Source organism: Equus caballus, chromosome 1 (genome assembly GCF_041296265.1).
Source record: "Equus caballus isolate H_3958 breed thoroughbred chromosome 1, TB-T2T, whole genome shotgun sequence".
Taxonomy (NCBI): domain Eukaryota; kingdom Metazoa; phylum Chordata; class Mammalia; order Perissodactyla; family Equidae; genus Equus; species Equus caballus.
Genome location: NC_091684.1, coordinates 160003877 through 160016931, shown reverse-complemented (window position 1 = coordinate 160016931; position 13055 = coordinate 160003877). Strand labels below are relative to the sequence as shown.

Here is a 13055-nt window from a genome sequence, read left to right as displayed (position 1 = left end):
AGGGAAAGGAAGCTGTCAGGGCGGGAGGGCAGCCTGGGGAGGGAGCAGGGCAGGAGCTGTGCAGGGGAAGGGAGAGTCCAGCTCCCTGAAGAGCTGAGCCAACAGCCCGGGCAGGATGCCACTTACAGTAGTTCCCGACAGCGTCTGAGGAAGGCATGGCCCTGGGCAGCCTGTTCCAGCTGCTGACTCTGCTCCTGGGCCTTTGCCCCCAGGGTGGCCCAGGCATCTTGCACCTCAGCCAGCCGTGCGGCCAGGCCCTCCTGAGCCGCAGGGTGTAGCTGGCCCAGTCGGCAGGCCTCTGTCTGCACCCGTGCCACCTCCTTCTCCATGGCCGCCAGTTCCCTCTGCCGCCAGAACACACAGTCAGGCCTCGCCCCCTGGTAACCAGCGGCATGCTCCTCATTCAGTCCTCTCTGAGGAGTCCCGCTCTGCTTCCCAGACTGGGAGAGGCCACCTTGCTCTGCTCCACACCTGGGCAAGCAGTCCCAGGCTGGGAGGCCCCTCACCTGCCCTCTGTGGTGCCCTTAGCCACTGCCTTCAGGGAGGGGCTCAGACAGGCCACAGGGTGTAGGCCCTCACCTCCAGGCACCTGTGCTGTTGCTGCAGGGTCTGCACAGATGACAGGCTGTGGCCATGGGCATCTCGCTCCATCAGGGTGGCCTTCTCCTGCATCCAGCCCCAGAGTTCAGCGGCCGCCTGCTCAAAGCCTCGGACCTCACGGGCTGTGGCTAGGTTCTGGGAGGAGAGGGAGGGTCTGCTCTGGGCTGAGCTCCCAGGGTCCTTTCTCCCTGGAGACATGGCCTCCTGGGCCACCTCCTTTTAAACAAGGAGGACCATGGGACTTACTGACCCGTTCATAACCACCAGGTACAGAAAACATCTTAAATGTGGCAGGTGCTCAATGAACGAGTGTTGCTCCTGATGATGCGGTAGGGCCCTGGGGGCATTCTGTGAGGACAGGGTCTTCAGTGCACAACTCATGAGAAAGGCAGAGATGGAGGCTCTGAAGGGGTGGGGAAGGGCCTATGTGAGGGGGGAGGTTGGTTTTTGGGGTCTGGCTCGGCCCAGGCAGGCACCACCTGCAGCTCTTCTGATGGGGCCAAGAGAGGGAGAGAGGGCCAGCTCAGGAGGCTGCCCGGCCTGGACCCTCAGAGATGGCATCTCTGGGCTGTGATCCATCAGGGACTCAGGGGGCTGGGCTGCTTGTATAGAAACCACCAGTTGTGGCTGAGAGCTCAGGTTGTGGAGGAACACCGAAGACTCCCTTGGCAGACAAATCCACTCAGAGCGTTTAGATCAGAAGGGTGAGTGAGTGGAATGAAGGAGCCTCTGTCACATGATGTCGAGATCTCACCCCATTAAGTGTGTGGTTAAGGAAGGGAGATCAACACGGTGTGTGTCTTAATAAAACCGAAGCTTGAGTTTAGGGGGCGCTTCAAGCAATTCAGTCATGCTTTCTGTTTCTCCTTGGAGATGTGAACTGAAGGAGGAGGAAACAAAGTGTGGAGCGGGCTGGAGGTGGAAGACTTCGAGACTCTTTGAGACTTGCTCAGTCCTGGGAGTTAGACGCAGCCACCTCCCTCCACACACACACAAACACACACACACACACTCATATCCCCGCTGTTGGGTCTGCTTGTCCCTGGCCCAGGCAAAAGGCACAGGGGTCCCCGCCCCTTGGCTGCCCCTGGCCTGGTCTGGCTACCTCTGTGCGGGCTTTTATTGCCCTGTCCAGTCTCTCCCAAGTGGCCTCGATGCGACTCCTCTGGGCTTGGATCTGGGGACAGCACCGGGGTGCTGCCCGTTCCAGGGAGCCTGCCAGCTCCCTCAGGGCCTGAACCTTGGCCTGCCCCAGGCTCTGGACTTCCTTTCTGAAAGCATCAAACTTCTCTTCCAGCACCTGCAAGGAGGTGGGGCCAGGGAGGGTCACCCTGGAGGTGGTGCCCAACAGCTCTCCAAGCTCACGAAGGGCTTGGCAGTACCTGACAGTTCCATCGGCACTCGGCCCCACCTCTAGAACCGCAGGGACCCTCCCAGAGCCCAGAGACCCCCATTTCCCCTCTGCTCACCTTGGCCTCCCTTCCACCCCACATGAACACCTCTCCACCCTTGCTCAACCTCAATCCACTCTCCCCCAGGTTCGTTTGGAAGTGGCTCACTTTGACGGCCTCCAGGTCCTGCCCACAGTCCTGGGACTCAGCAGAAGCCGCCTTGCTGGCCAGCCAGGCATCAAGGAGCAGGGCCTCTCGTTCCAGCTGGTGGAGCTGCAGCTGCTCCCGCAGGCCTTGGCCCCTGCTCTCCACTCTCCGCAGCAGCCCCGAATGGGCCTCCCTCACTGTCCGCATCCGGGCCAGCACCTTGGGGCTGTGGCAGGAAGGACAACCCCACTGCAGCCCTCCTCTCCTGGTGGTATCAGCCTCGCACGCCTCTGTAGGGAGCGCCCCTCTCCGCTCCTCACTTGACAGGCCTGGCTCCCACGCACCTTTCTGGGTTCTGCCCACTCTCAAGGAGGGCTGCAGTCTGCTGCAGTCTCTCGATACGCGGGCCAAAGCCCTCCAGCTCTCTCCTGGTGGCCTCCAGCCGCCGAAGAAAGGCCTGTGTGGCCTCTGCACTCTGGCCCACGTCCTCAATGTCCAGGACACAGCCCCGTTCTGCCAGCCAGGATTCTGCCTCCAGGAGCTGGGGTGACATAGACGGGGTAAGCTTTCCCTGGTCGATGCTCTCCAGTGCTCCCAGCTTGGGGTTCATGGCCACCCGGCTGTACACTGGAATCACTGGAGAGCTTTAAAAACTCCTGCTGCCTGGGTCTCACTGCTAAAGATTCTGATTTGGTCTGGAATGGAGCCTGAGGATCAGTATTTCTTAAAGGTTCCAGGTGATTCTGACGTAAAGCATTGACTGAGAACTACTGGTTTAGAGAAACAGCAAAGCCAAACCAAACCCAACCGAACCCAGTGGCCTGTATTCTGGGAAACACGCAGGAGGAAGACCTTGGGGGCAGGAGGTGGAGGTGACAGAAGATGCCCACTCAGTGGAGGTGACAGAAGATGCCCAGAGAGCTGGAGCCCCACGTGGGGGTCCCCTTCCAGGGCTGTGTACACTCTAGGCGTCCTCATGCCCAGCCCCGGCCCTTGGGGTCCGCATCGCCCCCTCACCTCCGTCAGGAACTGCTGGGCCTCCTGGGCCTGCTGCAGCCACCGCCTCCTCCGCGCAGCCTCTGCCCGCAGGCGGTCCACGGCGCTCTCCAGCTGCCGTACTCGGGCGGCCACGTCAGGGGCAGCGAAGTGCCCAGCCTGCACCAGCTTGTGCCCGGTGCTCACCACCGCCTGGGTCAGAGCCTCGTGGCTGCTCATCTCGCTCTCCAGATTCTGTGGAGCCAGCGGAAGACAGCACCAGGGATGCTACTGGGCACTGCTTGGGGTCCCCAGAGTTGTGCCTGCAGCCTCATGGGACCCCAGAGACTTGCCCCCAAGGACTTCCCTGTCCTTGTGACCAACAAAGAATCCAAGGCGTCCCCAAAACCCACAGGAGGCAGAGCCCCCAGTTGGGCCACAGGGCCATCTCTCTGGCTGATGGAGCCGCCCCTGGGGGGGCCCCACCTGGTGCTTCTCCTGCAGATGCCGCAGGGCGCTCAGGCTCTGGCCGGAGTCTCGGGCGGCTGCCAAGGGCAGCTTCTCCTGCACCCAGGCCATCTCCTCGTCTGCGTCCCTGAAGAACTGCAAAAGGAGGCTCCGGGCCTCCAGAGCCGTCCTGCGCTCCCCCAGGGGCCCCCGCAGGCTCTCGAACCTGCAGCAGTGGAGGGCAGGACCAGGACAGGTGGCGACTGCGGGCATCAGCATTAGGGCCCAACAGTGACTCAGAGAGCTCACCCATCTGTGCCCGTCACGTGGCCATGGGGACACCCTCAGGAGACAAGTGGGGGGCAGGGAGGAAGAGGGAGGGGAGGATGCAGACGGCTGATCTACCTCTGAAGCAGTCGCTGGGCCTGCTCTTCCACATCTTGGGCCAGGCAGTGGCCTTCCTGTATAAAGGCTCGGGTCTCGCCCACCAGGGCCTGTGCCCTCCTGGTCTGCCTGTCCACTGAGGCCTCCAGCTCTCCCTGGGCCTCCAGGAGCTCATCCAGCCCAGGCTGGTCCTGGCCCCTGAGCGGGGCTCTCAGCTCAACCTCCATGGGCCCCAGCCAGCTCTCCAGTTCCTGCACACTCCTCCGCAGACGCAGGCCCTGCGGGAGAATGTGAGGTAGGCACGAGGGGCAGAGGCCCGGAGTCCCAACCGGCCTGCTCCGTCGCTGGCACAGCCTCACCTCGCAGGCCTCCTGGAGCTTGGCTGCTGCCTTCTGGCAGTTGGCCTGCAGCTCGTCCCAGAGCAATCCCAGCTCCTGCAGCTGCTTCTGGATGGTCTCTGAGGCCTGGTGGCCCCCCTGTAGCAGCCTCTGCCCTTCCTACAGCCACAAAATGGCACAGACCTCAGGGACTCAGGACGGCTGGTTCCAGGGCACTTGTGTTGGCTCGAACCACTACCCCTGCAGCTCTAGGGTCTCTGCATGCTAGCTGTGAGATCTTGAGCAAGTTCCTTAACCTCTCTGAGCGCAACTGCCTTATCCATACAACGGGGATAACAATGATTGTTTTGTTTAAATGAGATAAAACATTTTTTTTTAAAGATTGGCACCTGAGCTAACAACTGTTGTTAATCTTCTTCCTCCTTTTTTCTGCTTTTTCACCCCAAATTCCCCCAGTACATAGTTGCATATTTTAGTTGTGGGTCCTCCTAGTTGTGGCATGTGGGACGCCGCCTCCACGTGGCCTGACGAGTGGTGCCATGTCCGTGCCCAGGATCCGAACCAGTGAAACCCTGGGCCGCCAAAGCGGAGTGCATGAACTTAACCACTTGGCCACAGGGCCGGCCCTGAGATAACACATTTAAAATACCTAGCAGGCACTTTATATCGGAGCAACCCTGGGGTCAAGGCCTGCCTTTTGTAGGTGGAAGCGGGTAGATTTAAAAGGTGATACACTTGACTCTTTACCCACGGGACCGCTGGTGGTGCCCTGACTCTGAACATTAATGTCTTTCCTTGACAGTTTTAAAAACCATCATGTTAAAATACTATCTTCAAAATTCTTGAAAAGGCACTGTTTTTGGAGAGGGTGCCCCAGGAAGCTACTGCTTCTAGCTGCTCTTTGCTGCTTGGCATGGCGCCTGCCCACAGAAAGCACTCGATGAACGTTGGCCATCCATTACTAAGGTTCAGAGCTGGCTGCCGGGGCTCTGTGAGGTCGCCCCACACTCTGGGGCAGGCAGGACTGTCGCAGGCCCCCAGCCAGAGCCCCAGGGCCTCACCATCTGCAGCCTTTGTCGAAGGTGCACACTCGTATCCAGTTCGGCCTGGAGTTTCTGCTGCTTCTGCACCTGTGCCTGCAGCGAGGCTGGGTCCTGCCAGCCCTCTTCCAGGGCCACCAGGTTCTTCTCCCTGAGCCATGCGGCCGCCTGGGCATATAGGGAGAACCAGGCTGTGCTGCTTAGGGCTCTCCTCTGGCCCCCTAGGCTCTGGGCTGCCCCGTAGGAAGGGTGGCTTCCCTCTGGGGCAACTCCCTGCCCCTCATAACCACTCCCCACCCCGACCAAGGGGCACCTCGGAGGAGTCCTGCAGGAAAGTCTGCAGCTGCCGGAGCTCCTCCAGCTGGCGGCGGCTGGTCCCGGCTCGCTCCACGAGTGCCTTTCTCCTGCCAGAAGGAGGGTCTCATGGGCCCGCAGGTCTGCGCGCCAGGACCTGGAGCTGCCACAGGGGTGTGTTTGCGTGTGCATGCCCACACGTGCACATATGCGTGCCCTTCCAGCCTGGGACAGCCTTTCTTGGGTATCAATATACCCTCCGTCTGGGGTTTCCTTTGAAATAGAGACACATTCTACTTCTCCTCTCTAGTGGTGTCAGTTATGGGCTAAATTGTGTCCCCCTAGATACTTATGTTGAAGTCGTAATCCCCAGGACCTCAGATTGGGACAGTATTTGGAGAGACGGCCTTTAAAGGATGTAATGAAGTTAAAATGAGGTCATTAGTGAGGGCCCTGATCCTATGTGGCTGGTGTCCTTGTAAGAAGAGGAGATTAGAGCACAGATACATAGACAGACGACCACGTAAGGACACGGAGAGAACACGGCCAGCTGCAAGCCACGGAGAGAAGCTCTGGAGAAAGCAACCCTGCCCACACCTCAATCTTACAATTCCAGCCTCCAGAGTCGCGAGAAAATACATTTCTGTTGTTTGAGCCGCTGAGTCTGTGGCGTTTTGTTATGGCAGCCCGAGCAGACTGAGACAGTATCCAAATCACTTTCTTGATCGTGTAATGCTATCAGTGAGAGTTTTTTAAGTAGGCACCCCCCAAATATATATGTATGTATGTGTGTGTACCTCTGTACCAACATATTAAGTGTATTGCCATAGGCACAAAAGTAAAAATAAAAAATAAGCTCTTATATAATAAATACCAAAAGAAGTTCTGATATCTTCCCCCGACCCCGGGGTCCACACACCCCTCCCATCAGCACAGTCCCCACCCTGGTGTGAGTGTGACCCTTGTCTCCCTCTGTGGGGGCTGCTGAAGGGTGTGGGAGCAGGGAGAGGCAGACAGACTCCAGTGAACAGAACATCTCTTTAGAGGATGCCAGAAGCCTGGAGTGGAGGGGGTCAGAGTGGCACTGTCCTGGGGGGCAGCCGGGCCTGCCAGGAACCACCTAAGGTGACTGCCGGGAGGGGATGTTGACACAGACCAGCAAACTAACGTTTGCCATCTGTCAATCAAAGACCTCCAGGGTACCCAGGTGTGGTCCACCTGCAAGGAGGAGGGGATGGCCTGGCTATGCACAAGGAGCCACAAACATTGAGGGCACTGGTGGGCTCTCTGGGAAGGATGGAGACCCCCACCAGTCTGGGATCTGGCTTTTGGCCAAATCTGCCTTGATCTGAAAGGCTAAGGAGCTGGATGAGGCAGCTGAACCAGACGGGCTTTTCCGAGGAAACAAAGGTGGAGCCTGGTGTCTCATCACTGGCTGTGCCAGTGGATTCAGTTAACTGAGCACAAGAAATCTGTGAGCTTGCCCAAGAGCCAGGCACCATGCTGAGATATCACAGTACCTTTTCAGTCCTCACCAAAACCCTGAGAGGTCATCCCCTTGTTGCAGCCGTGAGACTCCATGAGGAATCTGCGCCCAGTCCCACCACGAGCGGGCAGCACAGGAGCTCAGGACCCTCTGCTCTGGGGGGGCTGACGGTAACCACTGCGCTCTGGCTCTGCCATTGCATCAGGTCGTCTCTCTCTGAGTTTCCTAGTATACGCCTCTTGGTAAAACTCCCTCTTAGCTCAGCTGGATGACCCTGTGCTGCCTGACATCCACAACTGGCCGACACACTGCAGGGCTGGGTGTGGTGGGCCCTGGCATCTGACCTCAGCCCTTGGAAAAGGCTGGTGAGCCTGGGCCAACAGGTGGAAGGGCGGGAAGGGAACAGCTGGATGCCTAGTGCCCACGCCAGCCCACTTATGGCTCCCCTCCACCCCAGAGCCAGCGGTACCTCAGGAGCATGGCTTGGCACCGGCCCAGGGCGCTCTGGGCCTCGGAGTGCCCTCCCTGGTGCAGGCTGCGAGCTGCGGCTTCCAACATGCTGATTTTGTCTGCCTGTGCCTCCAGGCCCTGCTCAACCACCTTGTGCTTCCACAGAAGGGTCTCCACATTGGCCAAGGAATCCTGGTGGGAGTGAGGAAGTGAATAATACCCATGGGGCTGCCCCACCCCATCCCAAGCTATCTGCTTTCCCACCTAGAGCATCCTACAAACACTCAGCCACAGCCTCTGCTTCCTCAAGGCTGTATCTGCCTTCAGGACAGTGATTCTCAACCAGGGAAGGTGCCTGGATAAGGGTCAAGGGTCAGAATTTCCAGGGGGGAGGAGGAGCTTTTTCACATAACAGGGACACCCTCTCCCCTGCACCCCCAGTAAGACTACGTCAGCACAGGTCAGCTGAGGCCCTGATTATTCTCTGAGGTCTCCTGTGAGTCAGGCTTGCCTGCCACAGGAGTTGGGACAGTGCTGGGAAAAGAAACCTCAGGGTGTCAGGAAGTGAGGAAGGCAGAGGTGAGAAGGGTGGTGGGAAGGAGGCAAGAATGGGTCAAGGGCTACACGCTCCCCTCCTAAGCTCCCACGGCATTCCCTGGGGGTCTAGGCCAGGCCGCAAGAACTGCTCACGAACGATGGGCACGTGACTGCTCAGTGACCAGCTCGGTCGAGGGAGGGGAGATCCCCTTGGCCTGGGCAGCTCAGGGAGCACTGGCTGGAGTGATCCCGAATGCTGTTCTTGTAAACCCTCCCTCCCTCCTGCCCGGCACCTACCCCCTGACCCTCAATGGCTAGGCAGGCTTCCTGGCTGCAGAGCCAACTTTCCATCTGCTCCACAGAACTCAGAACCAGCTGTTGAGAAAGGAAAAGGTAAGAAGAAGAGATCAGAGGGTCCAGTCACTGCAGATGGAGTGACCCTATTGGTGGCCAGTGGAGAAATGGTCCTGGCTCAGCAGAACAAGTCCACAGCAGGCAAGACTTGTGGGCGAGCTGGGCGGTAGGAAGTGGGTGGTGGGCAAAGCCCCTGGCACAGCAGCCTCTCCGGCTTTGGCTTTGACCAGGGGCAGTGGGGTTAGCACGGGCCCCCATGGGTGGGGCAGGATGGAAGTTGCCCACCTGTAGCTCCAAGGCCTGCTGGAGCTGGAGCTGGTGCTCCTGCCAGGCCCCTTCCAGGCTGTTCAGCTCCTGGTCTAAATCAGCCAGGGCCTGGCGGGTGTCAGGGGCGGACGGGTGCCCCGCTGCGAGCAGTCGCTGCCCAGTGCTTCGGGCCAGGCTGATGCTGTCTGTTCGGGAGTCCAGCTCGGCCTGTAACAGGACTGGGCTCAGCTCCCAGAGGCTGAGGCTCTCTCGGTGGGAGAGAGGAGGCCCAGTGGGGAGGAGGAGAGTGTGGAAGACAGCTGAGGGGGTGCGATGGAAGAGCAGAAAGGCAGAGGCAGGCGACAGAGAAAGAGGGGACCCCAATAAGGGAGAGGGCAAGGAAGAGGTGAGATCCCAGGAAAGGCGCAGGTCCCACCGCTCACCTTGCGCTGCTGGTGTTCCTCCAACATGTGCCGGGCCTCCGCGAGGCTGCTGGGGGCGCGTGGAGCGTCCATCTCAGCCCGCAGCCTCCGGGCCCAGACCAGCAGTTCCTGCAGCACTGCCTGCAGTTTCCAAGCTTGGTGCAGGGCATCCAGGCACTCCCTCCTGCCCACGGGGTTCACCAGCTCGCCCTGGACCTCTGAGCCCTCCTCTCCCACCTTCCCCCCCTACCCCGTGCCTCCCAGGGCCTTCTCTCCCTGAATCCCCTCTGCCAAAGAAGCACCACAGGCTGAGAAGTGGTGGGGTGACAACACAGATGGTTATTTGAAGGACAGAGAAAGACTGGGGGGGGGGTGGGAGGGGGGAACCGGGCCAAGGGGAAGTGCGGGGACTGAGATGCTGCAGAGGAAAGGGACGAGCGGCCCAGCGGCTTCATACCACTTCTGGGCCCTGCTCTGGAGCTGCCACCAGCTGTCCATCATCTCCCGCCGCTTGTGGCTGAGGCTGGGGGCTGCCCCAGGGCTTCTCTGGCAGAAGCGGCCCACCTCTCGCTCTAGGGCCTGTGGGGGAAGCCAGGTCAGAGGCGGGGAGGCAGGCTGTGCTCAGGGAGGCCACTGCAGGCAGTGGGGTGGACAGCTGAGCGGACCTGGTGACGCTTGCTGTCCCGAAGCCGCCCCGCCCTCTGCATGCCTCTGCGGGGTCCCACAGAGGAGGCACCCTGGGCCCTGGCCCGCCTCCACACCTGGCTGCACACCTCCACCTGCGCCTGGATGAGGCCCATTTGCTGCTCCAACTCCTTGTGTCTCCGCAGCAGCCTCTGCACGCTCTCCAGGTCTTTCCCGTGGTCCGGGCCCTGGATCAAGGCAGCCTGGAGAGGAGCGGGGCATTACAGGCCGGGCCTTGGCTCCAGCTCTGGCCTCATCACACAGGGTCCTCAGTGGCTGGGTTTCTGTGCGGAAGGTGCCCAGCCTGATGCCCTTCCCAGGGCTCTGAGCGGGCTGGGGCAGGGCGCTGGCCCCGACCAGAGGTCCCTTCCTTCTGTGCAGGAGGACGACTCTCAGAGAAACCTGGGGCTGGAGAGTCTCCATCTGTGTGGGGCTTCCACGGACACTGTCTCATTTGACTCTCCCTTTAGGGGAACTGAGCCTGGACAGACACCCAGGCCTGGCCGCCTGAGGCAGGAACCCAAGGAGGAGGAGGAACATTCAGCAAGAGCCCTCTGCAGGCCAGGGCCAGGGCACTGTCTGTGTCACAGACAGTGTCACAGGGGCTTCTCAGGCTGCACACCACCTCTTCACTTCCGCCCCTGTCAGTGGTTAGCCCACATTTCTCTGTGGTCACTACACAATCCTGGACAAACCTCCTGCGGGGCTGGGCTTGTCCAGGGACAAGGGAAGAACAGGGTGCTCTGGCCTCTGGACCCACAGTGCTGCCGGGGGCAAAAGGGGTCAGGAGGGCTGGCCTCCAAGCCTGCAACGGGGGCTCTTATGGAGCCCCTGGTAGACCCCCTGACAGATCCCTTGTGGGACCTGCCTCCATGTACCCCAGCTGCAGAGAAGTGGGTGAGGGGCGGCCCATGGGAGACCCTGGCACCCTCACTCCCCTGGCCCATGGGCTGCCATTGCTCCCTCACTGCTTACTTTCTCCCCAATCCGCTCAGTGATGTCATCTAGCTCCCGGGACAAGGAGTGCATCTCCAGGGCCCCTTCAAGCTGCCGCTGGTACCGGAGCAGGTTGCCCTGGAAACTCTTCCACCTGGCAGAGAGGGTGTAAGGCCGAGTGTGAGGTGGCCCTCCAGCCCCTCTCCCAGCCCCCTGCTTCCCCCACTCCAGGACTGGCCTGTTGTTGAGCTGGTGTCGCCGCTGGTGGATGGTCTTGACTTGCTCAGGGTCCCGGTTCTTGAGCTGCAGCGACCAGTCATTGATGCTCCTGATGTGGGTGTCATCCACCGTGTCCTGCAGGGGTGCAGGGTGAGGGCATTGGTGACACCGGCTCTGAGCCCCTTCTTTGCACTGCTGTCAGCACGTGGAGGGTCAGCTTGGGCCCAAGAGAGTGAGAAAGGCAGCATGTCTGGGAGTGGAGGCCTCCATCTCATCGTGTGCCAGGTGCAGTGAGCAAGATACACTTGGGGTCTGCAGCCCCACAGTTGGCTCCAAGGTGAGAAAATGTGCTCCCAGAAGCGGGAGGGGGTGGGCAGGGACGCACTGATTAACAGAAGCCTTTAAAGTGAAAATGCAGCTTCTCCGGATAAGAAGAGCAAAGCGAGGGGTGGAATGCGATGGTGGTTTGGGCCTCCTGGGGTCTGGGTGTCCCCAGCCCTGGGAGTCACTGGGCTGAGGCTGCCACTGCTAAGACACAGGGTGAGGCTTATAGGTACTCAGGGAGGGGGTCCTCACAGGGGTGGGATTGCAGGCTTTCTGCCCCTGGCACGAGCACCTTGCATTCGTAGAGCTTGTTGAAATTCCCAAAGCCCCGCCCTGTGGAGAGTCTCCTTCGTGGAGGGCATGGAAGGGCATTTCTTTCCTGGTGTAGGTGCCAGAGCAGAGCTGGGAGGCCAACACAGCTAACTTGTGACAGAGCCAGGATTTGAGCCCAGCTCTCTGGCTCTCACTCGACTATAGCATCTGGCATGGTGGCTGTGAAATTCCACCCATAGCAAAGGATATCGGAGCACTGTGGACTTTTAAGAACTCACACACACTTACATCAGGGGTATGAGCTTAGCACATTCTGCCTCTAACGCCGGATTGTGAATACATTTGTCCAATTTCTTTCCTCTATACCACATAAGAGAAATAGATTTTTGGGGGGTGTGTGTGCAGGGGGTGTGGGGAGGAGATGCTGAAGGAGGGTTACGAGTGGCTGCAGTGTATTGATTACCCACTACATCCAGGCATATGCGTGTTCTTTTTTTAAATTTTGAAATAATTATAGATGCACAGGACATTGCAAAAGTAGTATAGGAAAGTCCCACGTACCCTTCTCCGGCTTCTCCCGATGGTAACATCTTACATAATTACAGTAGACTAAGAGAACCAGGAATGGGACACTGGTATAACTATTACGCAGATGACAGACTTTATTCAGAGTTCATCAGTTCCTACAGGCACTCATCTGTGTGGGGGGCAGGTAGAGTTCCACACAGTTTATCACATGTATAGACTCGTGTAACCACCACAGCACACATATGCTCTCTGACCTATGAGACAGGTGTTATCCACATTTTAAAGATGAAGAAACGAAGGTTTGGTGAGAAAGGGAGGCTGCCTAGGCACGTGCCGGCAGTAAGTGTGGAGCTGACACAAGAGCCCACATCAGGCTCCAGAGCCCCTGCTGGGTCACTACTCTGAGCTTTATTTCCCAATGGGGGGATGCCCCGGCCGCCCTCTCCATGGAGGGCCCCCTTACCCCGGCCCAGACTCCTCGGAACATGTGGAGCTGCTTACGGAGCTGCAGGCAGTGCTCAAGGTCCTGGCCCAGGTCACCGACATTCACCATCACCTCCTGCGGAGGCAGCATGCTGAGCACTAGCCCTGGGTGCACCCAGCCCCCTGGCACCTAGCTGCTGGGCAGCGTTGGGGCAGGTGGCGTCTTCAGGAGCTTCCCACTGGGGTTCCCACGCCCATCTCTCAGCCCCACAGCCCCACCCCCAGCTCTGCCCCTGCCCAGCTGGGTCTCACCATCTCCTGGATCCAGGCCTCTGCAAGGTCCACCCTCTGTAGGAACTCCAGGAAGTTCTGCTTGTCCTCCAGGTCCTGGCCCCGGAGAGCCAGCGCCTGCCTCAGCTTCTCCCAGTGCTCCTGCAGCTCCCCGAGTCTTTGGGAGACCTCTCCCGCCCGAGGGTTGCTCTGTGCCAGGAGAGCCTCGCCCTCCTGGGGAGAGATCCCAGGAGATCTTGCCTGTCTCCCTTCCTCCTGCTTTTCTC

At 59.5% G+C, this 13055-nt stretch overlaps 1 protein-coding gene across 1 annotated transcript in view; it reads right to left on the bottom strand.

Annotated features, from left to right (window-relative positions):
* SPTBN5 (spectrin beta, non-erythrocytic 5) overlaps positions 1 to 13055 on the bottom strand; it is a 55058-nt gene that overhangs the window by 4915 nt on the left and 37088 nt on the right. Inside the window, 21 exon segments of the mRNA XM_070241851.1 lie at positions 127 to 344; positions 580 to 735; positions 1706 to 1900; positions 2160 to 2364; positions 2483 to 2679; positions 3156 to 3368; positions 3600 to 3786; positions 3966 to 4222; positions 4304 to 4441; positions 5344 to 5490; positions 5636 to 5726; positions 7572 to 7744; positions 8387 to 8464; positions 8729 to 8917; positions 9133 to 9295; positions 9569 to 9690; positions 9885 to 9998; positions 10771 to 10885; positions 10970 to 11085; positions 12539 to 12634; positions 12811 to 13002. Of these exon segments, the coding sequence (XP_070097952.1) occupies positions 127 to 344; positions 580 to 735; positions 1706 to 1900; positions 2160 to 2364; positions 2483 to 2679; positions 3156 to 3368; positions 3600 to 3786; positions 3966 to 4222; positions 4304 to 4441; positions 5344 to 5490; positions 5636 to 5726; positions 7572 to 7744; positions 8387 to 8464; positions 8729 to 8917; positions 9133 to 9295; positions 9569 to 9690; positions 9885 to 9998; positions 10771 to 10885; positions 10970 to 11085; positions 12539 to 12634; positions 12811 to 13002 (3362 nt within the window).